Source organism: Scomber japonicus, chromosome 10 (assembly GCF_027409825.1).
Source record: "Scomber japonicus isolate fScoJap1 chromosome 10, fScoJap1.pri, whole genome shotgun sequence".
Classification (NCBI taxonomy): domain Eukaryota; kingdom Metazoa; phylum Chordata; class Actinopteri; order Scombriformes; family Scombridae; genus Scomber; species Scomber japonicus.
The window spans coordinates 16,702,872-16,719,494 of record NC_070587.1 but is presented as its reverse complement, the minus strand read 5'-3'; the positions used below and the strand labels follow the sequence as shown (position 1 = coordinate 16,719,494).

The window sequence follows — 16,623 nt, the reverse complement described above, 5'->3', positions numbered from 1 at the left end:
GTCTGCATGGGTTGTTGAGTTGTCGTTGAGTTGCTGTTGAACCGGCAGCGAGTCAGTCAGCCAGCCAGTTGTCAGGCAAGTACCAGTTCCTTGTTGCTATTTGTGTTTGAGTGTAGCCGTGCCGAGAGCCTCCCTCCCTCTGTTTTCTCTTTTTCCAACCGAATCCTCCAACCTCTTCCTGTGGCAAGAATCGTGTCTTACAGCAGCCTATCACTCCTGGAATGAAAAGCCTGTGACCAAGGCATCCGTTCCTTTCACTGCCATTGTGCTGCTGAAACAAGGAGCAGGCAGAAGTAGTCAGCTAAAAACATGGTGTAGCAGGATTCGATGGTGGCCCTGCTGTGGCTCTGCTGCTGCTACTGGGCTCCAGTGACTTGTTGTTGGTAGTTGTTGTTGTTGTGTGCCCCCCCCCTCTCCTCTCCCCCCCCCCCCTCTCTTGGGGCTGGGGCCGGGGTCCGGGGATGGCTTTTGTGTCAGCCTTCGACCATTGCTGCACTCATGAAACCAGATAAATGGATTAGAGGGGCGCAAATATGGGCGGGCATCTTTGAGAAAAGACAACGGAGATGTTTAAGGGGAAGCGGGGGGTTTTGGAAGAAGAGGAGGGTGTGAGGGATAGGAAGAGGCAAAGACATTTGTGTTGTTGGACTACAAGGGGTCGAGTCAGTCGTAAGAATAGCCTGCTTCTGCCAAAAAAGACAAGACAGTGATAAACTTTCCTCCCCATGCAGTCACCTCTCTCCCTGTTACACGCACGAGCACACATACACACACATACACACACACACACACACACACACACACACACACACACACACACACACACACACACACACATACACACACACACACAGACTGTCACAACACACAATTCACCACTAAAATGAATGGATTGCCACAGTGTGACATGTCTCAGTTGCAGGGGGAGATGGTCCTTGTTCACTAACAAAAGACTGTGGTATTATGGGGGGCCACAGCCTGTGACAGAATGCTAAATTGTTTTAGGGTCAACAACTTATTGTCTTTGCATGAGCCACAATTTACATATCTCCTGAGTAGGTTTCAGCCTTCAGTCCTCAAATGAAAATAGTAGAACCTCCTCTAGCCTTTGAACAAGTTACAGCCTTTCAAAGTTGCTAGAGATACCTTTTTTCTTTTCTTTCCTTTTCTTTCCTTTTCTTTTCTTTTCTTTTCTTTTCTTTCTTTCTTTTAAAATAACACACAGATAATACATTTTTTTTTAAAAACAGCAAAGCATCCCTCTTTTAGTCTTGTAATGAGTAAATAGATTTATGATGTTTTGGACACTAGTTTTTCATTTGAATTGTAATTACCTTATTAACACTACCACCATTATAAGGCAATTATCATATAATAAGCATTGTTTACTGATTTAGAAATCACATAATATTATGTATATTTACCTCTGTAATCCCAAAGAGCATTATTCTTTAGCTTTATATTTATTTTTAATTCATGTATCTTCTGTTCTTTTTTTTTTTCTCCTTTTTTTTTTTGGTTCACGGTCTTTATTTTTCTTTCCCTCCCCTGCATCGTGGCCCAAGGCATGCAGGGAAGAAATGGCTGGAAGTGACAGCCTAATTATCAGCTCCAACTCCGCTCATTACCCATTAGACAATCCACTGTACATCCACTTACTAAATGAATAATTTTGTATATATTATGGAAACACAATATTATGGCCTGCAGCTAACGCCTTTGCGCTAACCTCACGCTGTTCCAGTACAAAAGAAATAAATGGGACACCGAGAGGTTATTTAATTTTAGCCCCAAAAGCCACCTCATGAGAGGATGTCATGTGCAAATGGAGCGAAGAGGGAGGGAGGGAATATGAAATTCACACACCTGCCTTTTTTTTTCTCTTTGCCGCCACATTATGAGTGTGATTATTGGCAATGCGCGTGTTATAGCATTTAGTGAAATTGACACGAGTCAGTTCGGTCTTCACATGGCTTAATAATATTGTCATTTCTACAGAGCGATAATCATGGTGGCTGGAACCTATTTTACCGTACATATTGTAATATTTTATATCAATTGGCTTTTTTTTCCTTCTACAAAAAGACAGAAAAACAAACAAAAAAATTGACCTAAGTTAATTCTGACACATGCATATTAAACAAACTTCTTTTGCTATTACTGTAATGTTATAATTTTCTGCCTCTCTGTCTGAACTAAAAAAAAAAAAAAAAAAAGCTCCTCTATTTTCTATTTGCATCTCATGATGTGCTTGTGTTTTGAGTAATATTGTGTTAATGTAAGTTTAACAGCGGAGTGACCCTCCTCCGGTCAACAAAACCTTCAGTGACCTTTGTTAATTTTTCAACACGCTCCTCCGCTGCGTGACTGTTTAGCGAATAGCCATTTAGTCTTAAGTGACGCAGATTTATGCGCATAAACGCCCCCCTCTGCCGCACAGATACAGTCCGGTCAATGTTTACCAAGCCTTCAAAGGAAGAAGAAAAAAAAAAACACAAGGAGAGACATAACTTTCGCCCTTTTGCACGTTTGCTGTCATGTATTGTGCAATTATTTGTAATGACTTCATTTGGAAAGCATGCTGGCTTTTTTCAGAAGGTAATAATATTGTAACTTCAAAAAGAAAATGATTTAATGCAGATCGTTATTTGAAAATTTGAAAAATGAGTTTGGCCCCTAACGAACCTCCCTCCACCCCTCACACACATTTTTCTTATAATATTTCATGCGCACTCAGTGTCATAATATTCACATTAATAAAGGGATTGTATTCCTCTAGAGTGCGTGATAGCATAATACAGTCAAGTGCAATAGGTTTAAATCAAGCTATAAACCACGTTCTGCGTTGTGTGTGATAATACAGTACAATAAGAGTGTGATTTATGGCTCTTGTGAGGCTGGAGGAGAAAAAAAAATGTTTCCATCTTAAGCAATCTATTACTCGCCTATAGAGGTCGCTGTGATATTGCAAAACAGATGTGCATAAGTCACTCTACAAGTTTTAGGCCACTCAAATCATCCAGCATGCTCACTTTGCAGCTCGCTGTCATTTACAAAGCTACCCGAAATCAAATCATTGAACATTTAGTCAGATTATATCCACGTTATATTATTTTAGGACAAACTTTAAATTAAAATAAACCGGTCTATTTGTTTTAAAGCAGCTAATAAATACAATTGTGTTGTATTGTATTGTAGGGAAAGCTTTAACATTACAGTCAGACATTTCACAGCAAATCGTTAAAAATGCCATTTTCTATATACGTTCATATTTGTAAGTGTTTAAGCTCCAGTAAATAAAAAAAATAAATTCAGAAAAATACAATGCTCACATTATCTCCCATCACAGCTAATTATTGTTCTTTCCCTGCTTTATTATGTTTAAACCACATTAGGCTCCTGTGGTAAATCAATATTTGGTTTTGGTCACCGATTGAGGACCAAGAAGCTGCTTTTATAAGCTAATGATCCCTATCAGCCTCGGAACAGACAGGACCCCGAAACACGGATCAAGACCCCCCCCCCCCCCCCCCAGCCCCCCTCTCCTCCTCTCTCTCTTCACTCACACCACCACCACCACCGAAAAAAAGAAAATATTAATAATTTATCTTCGAATCGACTTCTCTCTCTGACAGATTAGATTTTAACCATTTGATTTTGTTTGGACTGGGCGTTCCCATATTATTACTTAATGACCTTCCCAGCTGCTCCTGTCCATTTTCTGTCACCAGCAACCATCTGGACACTTATTAGCACCTCAATGCATCCACGCTGCTTTCCTCCCAAACTTGAATAAAATTAAGCCTGCTTGCAGACTGCCAATATTATTTTTTTCCCTTCATTCCCACCCTACTTAAAATAAATCCGGTAGTGTCTGCAAATAATAGTATTTGATTTATAATAATAATAATAATAACAATAATAATAATAATAATAATACCCACGTAAATAAAATAAATATAAGCTGATAATAGACTTGGATTTTCTCTATAATTTCATTTAGTTTATTAGGCAAAATATACGATCTGGACAAATTCCTTCAACGCTTCCTATTTACAAATTTAAATCACATGGTATTTACATTAAAGAAAGGACACCAAAAACACAAGATAGAGACAAAAATATAATAATAATAATAATAATAATAATAATAATAACAATAATAATAATAATAAAGTAAAAAGCCTACCAAAATGTCCCAGCCTGCCTGGGCAAAGTGGAGAGAGAGAGAGAAAAAGAGAGAGAGAGATAGAGATAGAGAGAGGTAGACAGACAGAGAGAGAGAGAGGGAGAGAGAGAGAGATAGAGAGAGTAACATTATAGGCGCGATTATAGGCTACACAACAATAGAGGAAGTAATCCATCCATCCACAGGATATTACCAAATTACGCCATTTGCTCTGTACCGACTGAATGCTACGCTGCATTATTATTTCTCATTGTCCTTTTAAGGGGGTGTAAAGTCTTTATCTGTTTTTTTCTTTTCTCTTTTTTTTCAAAGCACGAAAGAAAAAAACAAAACAAACAAACAAACAAAAAAAAAAAAGAAAACCGAAAACGTCTTGATCAAGCCGAGGAGAGAGCAGTGAGGACCCGTTGCGTGGCGTCTGGTGGACTCCTGGCGCTGGAAGGCAGAGAGGATCTGGATAAAGAATAATACAGAGAGGTAGATAAATACCCCCGTCGTGTTTGGACAGCGGGTTTCAATATGCATCTCAAGTGTCTGGCTCAACAGTTCAAAACAGACTGCACCCCCCCCCCCCCTCCACTATCTTCCACTCTCCACTATATAATAATAATAATAATAACAATAATAATAATAATAATAATAATAATAATAACAAGAATACTACTACTCTACTAATAATAATAATAACTAGAAATCAATAATCATGATGATTTCAGATTTTTTTAAATGACTGAATCTTATTTATGCAGCCATTTTCAACAACTATAATTCAGTTAAAAGTCATTTCTATAGGACTGTGGCACAGAGAGAAAATAGGGTATTTTGTAATAGGCTACTTGAGGTAAACTGGTAAACTTTTTTTTTCTCTCTCTCTCTCTCTCTCTCTCTCTCTCTCTCTCTCTCTCTCTCTCTCTCTCTCTCTCTCTCTCTCTCTCTCTCTCTTTCTGTGAGAGCGCTCCCCTGGGCTCCGGGACTCCCAGGGGTCTTTAGGGAAAGCACACAGCCCAGACAGAGCCCGTTTTACTCGGTGACTTGATAAGTAGCCACACTCTCCCCGGAGGGGAGGAATTAAAGGGGGTGTGGGATGGGAGTCAAGACCCCTGTCACCCGCAAAGCAAACTGTGTTTTATGTTGGGAAACATTTCTCAATTTCCCAAAACAATCAGAAATATACGTCAGTGTTTATTTACTGTAATTATTTTTGAACGCTTAGCTTAAGGTTTGCATCCCCTGTAATTATCTTTATGTGTCGAATAATAACTGGAGTTATATAAAGATTTAAGGCCTTCCCTATAACGTACATGCTCATACTTGAGTTTACTTTTTAATTGTAATCATTAATAATGATCATATAGAAATATTGCTTCAAAATAATAGTGCAGATCTGTTCTTATTTTAAAGCATGCAGAAGCAGTATCACTCAGATTTAATAGTTTAATAATTATTATTTCCTTCAGTTCATTTTCAGTAAAGGACAATGCAAAAGACTTTTTTTTATAAAAGGGGGAAACTTGTCTCACCTGTCATGAATGGGTCGAAAGGAAGACTTCAGGGTCTGTGTTGGAGGCGAATCAGACCTTATGCCGTTTTCATGGTCTACAAAAGAAATAAACAATAACATGAATGAACGTTTCAGTGCCAGATAAATGACATATATTAAAGCCTGCTAATATATAAGAACATATCTAAATACAAATGAACCCAGCGTTTTTGTGCATCTAGTGTGTGTATGTAAAATAAATAAATAAATAAATAACATAGAATAAGAGTTTCAGCATGAATATGGAACACAGTGCATGGCTTCTACTCAGTGTAAAATAATATTGGGGCACACATGTGACTGTTGTCCTTACCTATGTGCTTGGGACTGTGGGTCTCTGGTGAGGCCTTGCTTTCATTGCTAAGTGCTGCAGCAGCTGCTACCGGCGACACCACCACTGATGTCGGCTGCTGCTGGGCCGGCAAGTGGTGCTTGTGGTGATGGTGATGGTGCTGGTTTACTCCTCCCAGAAACGACCTCACGTTCAGCAAGGAGTTCTGGCCCAGGAAAGCTCCATTTGTCCAGTTGTGGAACTTCCCAATCTGGCAAGTGTACAGTCCATGACTGGGGAGGAAGGCCGGGTGGGTCTGGATCTGGTGGTGGGGTGCTGATGGGTGAGTGGTGGCCGCTGGACCACAAGGGGACGTGGGTTTCTGAGATGAACTGTCGGGACTAGTGGCGGTCTCTGCTAAAGACCATATTTTAGGCTTATTGTTAGACGGGAGAGGAAAGCTCCCAGGTCTGTCTGGGGACAAAACTCGTGTGGTGTTGTTGTTGTTGCCGTCCGAGTTCTCTTTACTCCCTGGGTGAACTGAAAGTGTGCTTTTAGATTTGTCAAAGGCCTCGTGGGCCTGTAGCGCAAAGGCCCGTCTTTTCTCCAAAGTGTCCAACTCTCCACCCGCACCGCCTCCGCCTCGGTGGTCCCTGCTCCCTTCTGTTGATTTATCGTCATCGTCCTCGTTGCTTTGATCCCCGTCGTTATCGTCGATTTTGTCTATATCTATGCTCTCCAAATCAATCTCCTCCTCGTCTTCGTTTTTCTCCGCCTCGTCCCCGCTGCCGAACAAGTTCCCGTCCTCCCCGTCCTCTTTGCTCCTGCTACCCCAGGTCACCTTGTTCTCCTTCTTGAGCCTTCTCCTGGCGTTGGCGAACCATGTGGAGACCTGCGTCAGGGTCATTTTGGTGATGATGGCAAGCATGATCTTCTCCCCCTTGGTCGGGTACGGGTTCTTCCTGTGCTCGTTGAGCCAGGCTTTCAGGGTGCTGGTGCTCTCCCGAGTGGCGTTCTTGGGCCTGGCTGGGTCCCCGTACTGAAACTGGCCGTATGGATAGAAGGCCGGAGAGGTGTGGGCAGCGAAGCTGGCAGGATGGACGCCGGGGCTGTCCTTCAGCTCATACTGTGACCCCTTGAAAATGAAGGATAATATGTTAGTACACTAGAAGCATTCATATGCATCACTCTTATGGTACGTTGGATTGTAAAATACAAACGTTGAACGTGTTTAACAACGTAGCTCAGCTGGCCTTTGGCTATTGTACAAATCTGCAATTCAAACAAATGACAATGGCCTCTTGGAAAAAACCAACAGTTGCACCTGACTCTGAGCTTTCCACAAATAAGCGTCTCAACTTGCAACATGCCACATGCCAGGCCTGCAGCACCTGCACACAACTGCTCCGTCAAAGGCGCATACCTTTTTTATTAGGAAACATCTTTCATACGTGTCAGTCTAATAACAGAACAAACGAAGTCATCACAATGACAGAAAGTTCGTTGCACTGTGAACACACAGATGGCATGCAAATTGCCAGCTTTCATGTCAAACTCCCCTCCACACTCCTCAAGTGCGTCAAAGCAGTTAAGGGCCTAGGTTAAGTTTTCCCAGTGTGCCACAGTAATACTTTTCTCTAATATTTGATCATAATTTAACATCCGCACATCGTTTATCTTTGCTTTGGGCCCAGCATTCAATCATATCGATCAACTCAAGCGACGCATAAGCTTGGATTTCGGATAATGGTTCTTGTTTTGAGGCTTTGAGGCTATTCTCTGCCCTGGGGGCCTAATGCACTCATTAGCCAATATATTAACACACTGCAAGTTTATTATTATCAGCAGGTTTATTTCGGTTTTATAAATGACTTAGAATTCTTCATCTGAACACATTAAAAACAATCCACGTGGCAGTCAACCATGTAAGATCCTGCACATAAAACAAATATTACTCAATTAAAACTCCACGCCTATTTTTAGGCGTATGTACAATGACACACATTATTTCTAACGAATTGATAATAATCTAACCGGGTTAGAAGTAGAAACTTTTTTTTTCCTTTCATAGTGGCTGTTAAAATCTATTACAATCAGAGCTATTGCACGGGCTTTCTTCCGTGAAATTTATTTAAACATTGCAATCGATTTTTCTAGCAATATGTCGGCTAATTATAACTGTAAGGTGGGTATGGATTAAATTACCACTTTACATGTTTTGTTTTTTTTCTTAACGAACACAGAAATATCTCGGAGCTGGATTTTACTTTTTCATTGCAGTCACAAGTCAAACTTTTCACGTTTCTAACTCAACTAAACACACCTCTTGGATTGTCAAAAAACAAGCAAATATATTGATAAATATTTAATAGTGGATATAAAAAAATCCGGACATAAATAAACGGGATTGTTTTAGTTGAGATTACCTAATGTTGCCTCTCTGAGTTGTGTTTTTTCCCCAGACAGCGTAGCAGAAGCATCGAGTATAAACTATAGTCTGTGAGACACCAGAGCCTCCAGAAACAAACAAACAACGGTTATTCTTACCATTTGTGAAAAAAGAGCCAAGTCCGCGCTGGTGTATGGTAAGAAAGCGCTGTAGTTGTGTGCGTACGGGTTGGCGTACATGCCCAACACCGACGTGACCGCCGCTGCTGTAGCGGACGGACTTCCTCCGATTTCGGTGCTCCCTCCCCGGGACGAAGGCGTAAGCACTCCCGGTCTGTCGCTCCCGTACACCGCCTGGGAGGCACTTAAGTACTGCGGGTAGCCTAGCTGGGGGAAAGACATCTCCACCGCCGGATCGTGGCACAGCTCTATGGTCCAACAAACTGTGCTTAAAAAGTGTGCGAGAGAAAAAAGAAAAAAAGAACCCGGAGGAGTAAAGGGAGAGTGTTTAAGCCAAAGTCACTGCTACTACAGACATACAATGGTATGCAGTCAAAACAACCCGCTCTTAAATCTCGGCTTCCTCTCTTTTCTCGTGCAAAGTCCACTGGATGTGATCTGATCAACAATTGCGCACCGACTGACGCGCCTGGCCCTGAGGTCTCCAGGCTGATCTCTCAGATACAATTTGAAGTTGATGCTTTGATTGGCATCCCCTACTTGAGCCTACAAGCTCCTCCTCGTTTGGAGCAATGTGGATAGCCTAATGTGAATATAGAGTGAGCACATTGGCTGGGGCCTCTCTCTCTTTCTCTCCCTCTCACCTTCTCTCTCTCTCTCTCTCTCTCTCTCTCTCTCTCTCTCTCTCTCTCTCTCTCTCTCTCTCTCTCTCTCTCCGTCTCTCTCTCCCTCTCTCCGTGTTTGGACTTATTGTATGTTAAATGTTCAAGCATTAGAGTCCATTCACCGAAGGCTTTGATTGTTGTATGACAACCTGTCTACACGATTTTACAGCTGTCCGACACAGGGGGAAGTAAACCCGTCAGAAGAAGGAACTTACTTTGAATAGATTTAAATTGTAATTAAAGGGGGGAAATTCCTCTCCGCGGAGGAATTAGTGTTTGGTATCAGCACGGGTTTGTGATGCGTTTATTTAATTCATAGTGACCAATTTGCTCTAAAAGTTTATTTCTCTTAGTTGGATTAATTCTTTTTGTACAATTATTCATCTAGTGGATTCAAAACTTGCGTATTTGTTAAAGCGACGTGAAAAAGGCCTAGTTTAGATACGTTTATTTGGATGGTAGCTACGTAATAAAATAACTATAAATAAAGCGTCATATCGCAATTATGTAAGTGATATAAAAGTTTAAATTTTTTAATAGTCAACTTGAGTGCAAGGCGCTTTTTCTTCCAGCGGTCAAAACTATGAAGGAAATAAGTCTGAATAACTCTATAACGTTTAGTAACTCTTGATGTTTTTATTGACTTCTGTTTTGATTTCCTTTGATTTATTCATAAAGGTTTAATCAGCCAAATTCTCTTTCTACTCCCCTCCGCACACACACACACACACACACACACACACACACACACACACACACACACACACACACACACACACACACACACCATCTTTGTCTCTCTTTCTCACCCTCTTTCCATCTGCAGAAGTGCGTGCGGGTGCGTGCGGGTGTGTGTGCGTGTGTGTATGTGTGTGTGTGTGTGTGTGTGTGTGTGCGTGTGCGTGTGTGTGTGTGTGTAGACTTAAACCAGATTGTTGTTGTCCTTTGTAACAACAGAGCCACTTCACGTTTCCTTGTTTTGAAAAGAAACGAGTTAAAGCCGGGGACAAACTCCGACACAGAGGCACCAGGATTGAAATATTCGTTGTGTATATTTGAAGCTGATAATTTGCTTTATGGTGACCTGAGCTTTCACTTTTAATACATTTACCACGCTCAGTGAAAGTGAACATGTATCCGTTGTATATCAGGAAAAAATACATTTTCATTTTTTAAATATATATATATAAAAAAACAAAACATGTTCACTATTAAAAAAAAATGAAAATAAATTATAAAATAAAATTTGGGAAATTATAATCCTCGACAGTTGAATTGTAAAAGAAAAAAAAATCTGATAATGTAGTTTCTCAGCCCCTCTTGAACCGCTTATCCAATTTCCAGCTCAGAAAAAGAAAAGGGTCGGACACTAACCTCCACTTTCCTTAGCTGTCCACTTCTGACATAGCCATGTGGCTCACGGGAGAGAGAGAGAGAGAGAGAGAGAGAGAGAGAGAGAGAGAGAGAGAGAGAGAGAGAGAGAGAGAGGAGGGGGGGTGTTCATGTTTTAACAGGTCTATTTTTATTTCATTTGATTCTCATATCACCCACCTCCCAAGTCAAAGGGGGTATTCTGTAGATCTAGATTTAATGCCTTAACGACTGAAGCCCAAGAAGTCAGTAGATTTTGATCTGCACCAGATGGCTCCGAGTGGATATTGCCGAGCGCCGAGGATCTGTTAAAAATATCTGAGGGGCACTGATGGTAATCTGGGTAACACATCAGAAAGGAGGGGAGGAATGGCAATTGTGATAACCCGCTGGAAATGTGTGCAGGGGGCTAAATATGATGGTTAGGTGGTGGTGGTGATGGTGGTGGGGAGGGTGAGGAGTCGGTGGGTGGGTGGGTGGCTTTGGGAGTATAGGAGACTGCAAATATATTACACAAAAAAAGAAACGAAAGAGACATTAGTGAAAACGAGAGATAAGAAAACAAAAAAAACAAAATTGACTTAATGGAAAATTTATATCAAAGCCACACAGCGATGTAAGAAATAATAATAGTAATAATAATAATAATAATAATAATAATAATAATAATAGTGAACAAAAGATACGCGATATTTAATTTTATGATTGTCATACCCACCATTTCTTGACTCTTTTTTTGTTAAATGAAAAATAGAATTTCCTGGTAAACAATGACACATGTTGAGGGTATTAAACCATAATCGTTAACTGATTTATTGTTTCTTGTTAAAGTCTCATTACCACCACAAACTCCTCAGCTTTATCCTGGAGAGAGAGAGGGAGAGACAGACAGACAGACAGAGAGAGAGAGAGAGAGAGAGAGAGAGAGAGAGAGGAAAACTTTGTTCCTGATCCTCTCGCCGTTCATCCCTCCTCTACACTACGTTCACTTATAATGCATTTCCTCGAAACAAATGGGCTTCCACCATCAGTATCTGCACGCCCGCCGTCGCCTGACGCGCACGCGCATTTACGCAAGCACACACATGCTCGTGCAGAGATTTTTTTTTTTTTTTTTTTTTTTTTAATATTCTTTCAATTTGCGAAAAGAAAGCAAATCCTCCAGCTTTCTGTATCAGATAATGCTATCATGTAAATCTACAGGAGGCTCTTCATAAGCTGTTATGCCTTAATGGCCACATTCACCTATAAGTCACTCCACTTCTTTCATTTAACTACCTGCCTCTCCACATTGAACATTTCATGTAATCAATTTCATCATCATTCACACAGAAATTCAGGAGATGTTCTTTGTTAATATTGTTTATATTCTACTGCTGTGTGTATAAAAGTGAAGTGGCCTGGAACCTTGCAGCTCCATTCACCCAAACTGTCACCTACAAAATCTAAAAGAGATCAAAGAATAGTAAAGCCCAGCCTCTCTCTCTCTCTCTCTCTCTCTCTCTCTCTCTCTCTCTCTCTCTCTCTCTCTCTCTCTCTCTCTCTCTCTCTCTCTCTCTCTGATGGCCTATAGAGTTGGAGCCTCTAATGCTATTAAAAGGAACAGACATATTCTCACTAACTCTGTTGGAGCAAAGTAACCTCAATCATTGCTCATGTCTGATACATAAATAAGACTGAGTAGCATTTATCTGTGGCACATTTGATTGAATAAATACTGCAGTTTATCAATAAATGACAACACAAGCACTTCACTTAAATAGTATGACCGATCAATACAGACTAGTATACTGCATTTTAGAAACTTGGCTAGCTCCACACAGATTTGCATGCATGACAGTCAAAATAACATTAACAAACAAAGATGCACTGTTATGTATAGCAAATAATTGGATGTAAACTTTATTGTTTAATATTCTTTTGTATTTTTCATTAGAATATAACATGTTGTGTGGTTTGATACCTGTTGTCATTTGTAGCTTCCAGAACTAAAATATAGACATGTCATTTACCTTAATTCATTTTAATTAAAAGCTACATATGCTTGAATTTAGGCAACAGACCTGAATGACTCCAGTAGAAGTCAACGAGAGTGAACCTGCATTACAATAACATCAGTTCTGTTGACAGTCGGCTACCACCGCAGAGGTCAAGGGTGTCTCTGTGAACTAATAACTGTGGTGAAAGATACTCCTTTCCTGCCTCTGGGAGTGCCAAAGTTGAGGAAAGGTTAAGAATCCGCAGAATGTCCCTTTTGTGCTTTTCTCGCAGATTATCAAATTAAGTGTTGAAACCAAAACTCTTTTTCCCCCAGAAGAGAGGAGATTAGATGAATATCAATGATATCAATGGACCATCACAACTGTTAGTCGTCCTCCCTTCAACATCGCACACAAACATGTACACACACACTCACGCATGGTTCCAGCGTACTCCCTGAACTGCGTCACAGCAACTAAACTATTTAGCTGTGGGTTAGAGTCAGAGGACCACTGGTGTTACTGTGAGATATATGATACACAGACAACTGCACCACACCTATAGGTAAGGAAACTAGGAATTTCCTGGATAATAAAAGAGGTCTATTCTGGGTCTTAGAAGGTCAAGACATTATGCACTTGACAGCTAAACACTTGGAGCGGTGGTGTTCCCCAGTTTTGACATGACAAAGACCTTCTGGGCTCAAATTGTTGCCAAGTTTAAATGTGCTTGGCAGCAGTTGGATGTGCAGTAGTTTCTCCAATATTGTACATGTTTAGCCCTGCAACAAGTTCGGGGTAATAAATAATTTAACTCCAGATGACTCAACTTACCGTTTATAATAATAGTGTCAAGACATTAGTCTCCTTGGGCCCATAGGGGATATTAAGGTCTTCAAATAGACATGCATTCACATTTATAGTTCATATTTAATCCATCTTTTTTTTCTTTTATTAATAGTGAGATTACTGTATATCTTTGTAATGATCATCCTTTAACTTGGCCTATGATGTTCAAAACATACCTGACATTTTGCAGCTGCAACCATTATCTTTGAATGTTTTGTATATATTCATAAAGAAGAGCACTGAATAGATTTTATTTGCACTCAATAAACTTTGTTCATTCAAATTGGGATATGAGGCAACTGTGTGTTTTGCATAGTGATTGGTATAACTTGTTAAAGTTACAGACTGATACTAGTAAAATGACCCTGTGGAATTAGTAAAATGATCTTTTATGACACTTCTTTGTTGCTCGATAATATACACTAAAATAGGCAACCCCCCCTCCTATAAATTATTCTTATATACAGAACATTGACTTCATCAGTTATTGTTTTATGAGAAAAGCAGACTGTTTTGTTTGCATCTCAAGTTCCATGTGTTTAGATTTTGCCAACAAAAACTCTTTGGTTAAGGTTAGTGCAGGAGTCTGAAAAAGTTCATGCTCTGGTTGCTGAGTACACTGTATTGTAGAGCAAATATTGTTGGGTCAGTGAACATTTTGCCAGAGCCTCATAGCGACTTGGCAGATACATTTATTAATAAAGTTTCCTCATTATGCTGTAAGAAAAAAAAGAATCTGGGATATTTTACATCTCTTAAAATGTATTTTCTGTTGTAAATTAGTAGTATATGTTATTTCCAAGGAGACAGGGAGGAAATGAGGTTCACATGAGTGCATTTAAGGTAACTTACACTCAGCAAAGTATGACATTGCCATCATTCAGTAATGATGGGCTAATGCAGCAAGAACATTACTCCCACTACTGTTGGTACAATAAAATATACAAAAACAAGACAAAAAGCTACAAGGTGTTACCTCATCATGATTAAGTATTACATTCAGCCAAAATGAGTACCGCTACAACGTTGAAGAAAAGTTGTAGGGAAAAAACCGTACTTCATTATTGTTGACAAGTTTCTTTTAACTTATTCCGGCTTCTTACTGCATACCATACAAAAGACAACAGCCAAGGATCTGACTTTTTTCCTCCCCAAGGGCATTCTCAGGGGTGGGTAATGAACGGGTGGGCCCAGATTTTGATGTGGTTAGGGGCCAAGGGGAGAGAAATGTGAGAAGGGGTGTTAATTGTTTTGGCTCTTTGCTGGGGAAACATATCAACATTAGATCTAATGGAGGTTAAAGACTCTCATTGCCATAGGGGCCGGAGCTAATGAATAGCTATAGCTAGCCAAGGAGAGAGAGAGAGAAAGAGAGAGAGATGCAGCGAGAGGGGAGAAAAAGAGGATGTAGCATTTATTGGCCTTTAAAAGGTTTTAACTGCTTTGAGCGGAGTGTTTTATTGCAGTACTGACCTAAGAGGATTAGCATTAAGAACTCATGAAAGTATTTTTATATGCAATGTCTTTATTTTTGAAATGAGACTTCTATAGTCACAGGCACAGCTATTTGCAACTGTAAAAGTTGCAAATAGCAACTCCAAGGACAACTTCAACCATGAATTTCAAGATAAAAGTAGAATTGGTCTTCTCAAACCAACATCGTCATTTTATTTGACCTTTATTGAATACAAACATGTTCTACTTTTAAACCTGTTGCATATAGATTCACAAATACTGTACAAGTCAGCATACACGTGATCCCAACAGTGAAGACTCCAGATGCTAATTAACTAATTTGGCAATTCACAAGATAATTCCATTACTTGGTATTTAACTTCTCCATGAATAAACAACTAACTTCTAGTGAGCCAACAGGCTGCAAGCCACACACTCCCAGTCTATACTGTATGTGTACATCTGTGCAATTCAGTTGCAGATGTATGCAAAGTACAGTCAATGTGTGAGATGTACCAAAAAAAAAGACATTGGACAAAGAGAACAGCGATATCAAAATCTTCTTTTTGTCCCAGATATAATTTTATGCTAAATCTGAGCATAAGGACTCAAACATGGATTTGAAACACTAGCTTAGAAATATTCATAAGAGTTAGTCTCCCATTTCAGATGTTTATTTGCTTCCTGAGAAATGGGGGGGAAATGGGAGCATGCAAATCTGCTTTCAGATGATAGAATTCCCACGTTTATTTATCAACAGAGTTAATTGAATTTTAAGGAAGGGCCTTCTTTGGGAAAAAGATTTTTGTACACTGAAGTATTCTTTTGAAATTATATCCTTTGATAGTGGTGCAAAGGATAGACTTATAGATAAAATGATCAACAGACAGCATGACAAATGGGATTTTAATGAGGCTGTTTCTTTCATCTGTTATCATGTTGTGCTGCTTTTTGCTTTGGTGTGTCTTTGTACTAACTATTGATAGTAGTTGAAACCTGCTGTTTTTATGTTGCTGGACATGCTCTGTGGGATGCCTCGGCCTCTCACTCTTAACAGCACAGCTATCACCTTGATCACTGATCAGACTGACTCTGTTTCAGCTGCTTTGGGGTTTAACTTCCTGAAGTGTTTAATTGCTCAAACATAATAAACACACAAGTCTAAAAAAAACTGGAGAGAATAAAAAAAATGGTCAGACTTTTCAGATGTTGCTGCAATTTTGGATTAAATGCTTCTTTTTCCTTTTATGTAAAATACAGACCATAGTCATGTTTACCATTATTTCAGTGAATGAATAACTTTCCAATAGCATACCTGACACTACTTGACAACTTGAATTGAAATTATTGATGTCATCATGCCTTCTGAGTAGGCTAACCAGTAGTCCCACCCCCTAGCCTTGGGGGGTTATGGGGGTCACAGATGAAAACAGCAGTCTGTCAAATCCACTTATGCAGTAATGAGTTATAGACATAGAGATGTGAGGGGTGAGAGGGGATTGTTAGAGTGCAAACACCCTAAAAAACAGGGTTCCAAAAGGGTTTACAGGCTATTGATGTATGATATTATTAGATCTCCCCATGTCTCAGCATGGACAAAGTACGTTGAAGCTGAAATATTGCATTCAAATAATACCAATGTTCAAAAAAAGTTGATGTGTGTGATGCATCAAAGTATTTTGTGATACAATTTTGTTATTCCTGTCCCCCACAGTGAAATTCCCACGATGTGTTGA

At 39.8% G+C, this 16,623-nt stretch overlaps 1 protein-coding gene across 1 annotated transcript; it reads right to left on the bottom strand.

Annotated features, from left to right (window-relative positions):
- Positions 1–4,566: 4,566 nt before the first annotated feature.
- Positions 4,567–8,790, bottom strand: irx1a (iroquois homeobox 1a). The gene is made up of 4 exons (XM_053327080.1): positions 8,548–8,790; positions 6,043–7,135; positions 5,710–5,785; positions 4,567–4,624 (listed from the first exon to the last, which is right to left on the bottom strand). Exons 1-4 carry the CDS (start codon positions 8,788–8,790, stop codon positions 4,567–4,569), a joined length of 1,470 nt encoding a protein of 489 aa, XP_053183055.1.
- Positions 8,791–16,623: the final 7,833 nt, after the last annotated feature.

What these genes read in the sequence shown, in the direction of transcription:
- irx1a (XM_053327080.1), bottom strand. Translation starts at nt 8,790, where the DNA reads ATGTCTTTCCCCCAGCTAGGCTACCCGCAGTACTTAAGTGCCTCCCAG. An exon ending in CCACAGTCCCAAGCACATAG is followed by an intron (nt 5,786 to 6,042) that starts GTAAGGACAACA and finishes TTTCTTTTGTAG; the next exon opens with ACCATGAAAACGGCATAAGG. An exon ending in TTTCGACCCATTCATGACAG is followed by an intron (nt 4,625 to 5,709) that starts GTGAGACAAGTT and finishes TCTGCCTTCCAG; the next exon opens with CGCCAGGAGTCCACCAGACG.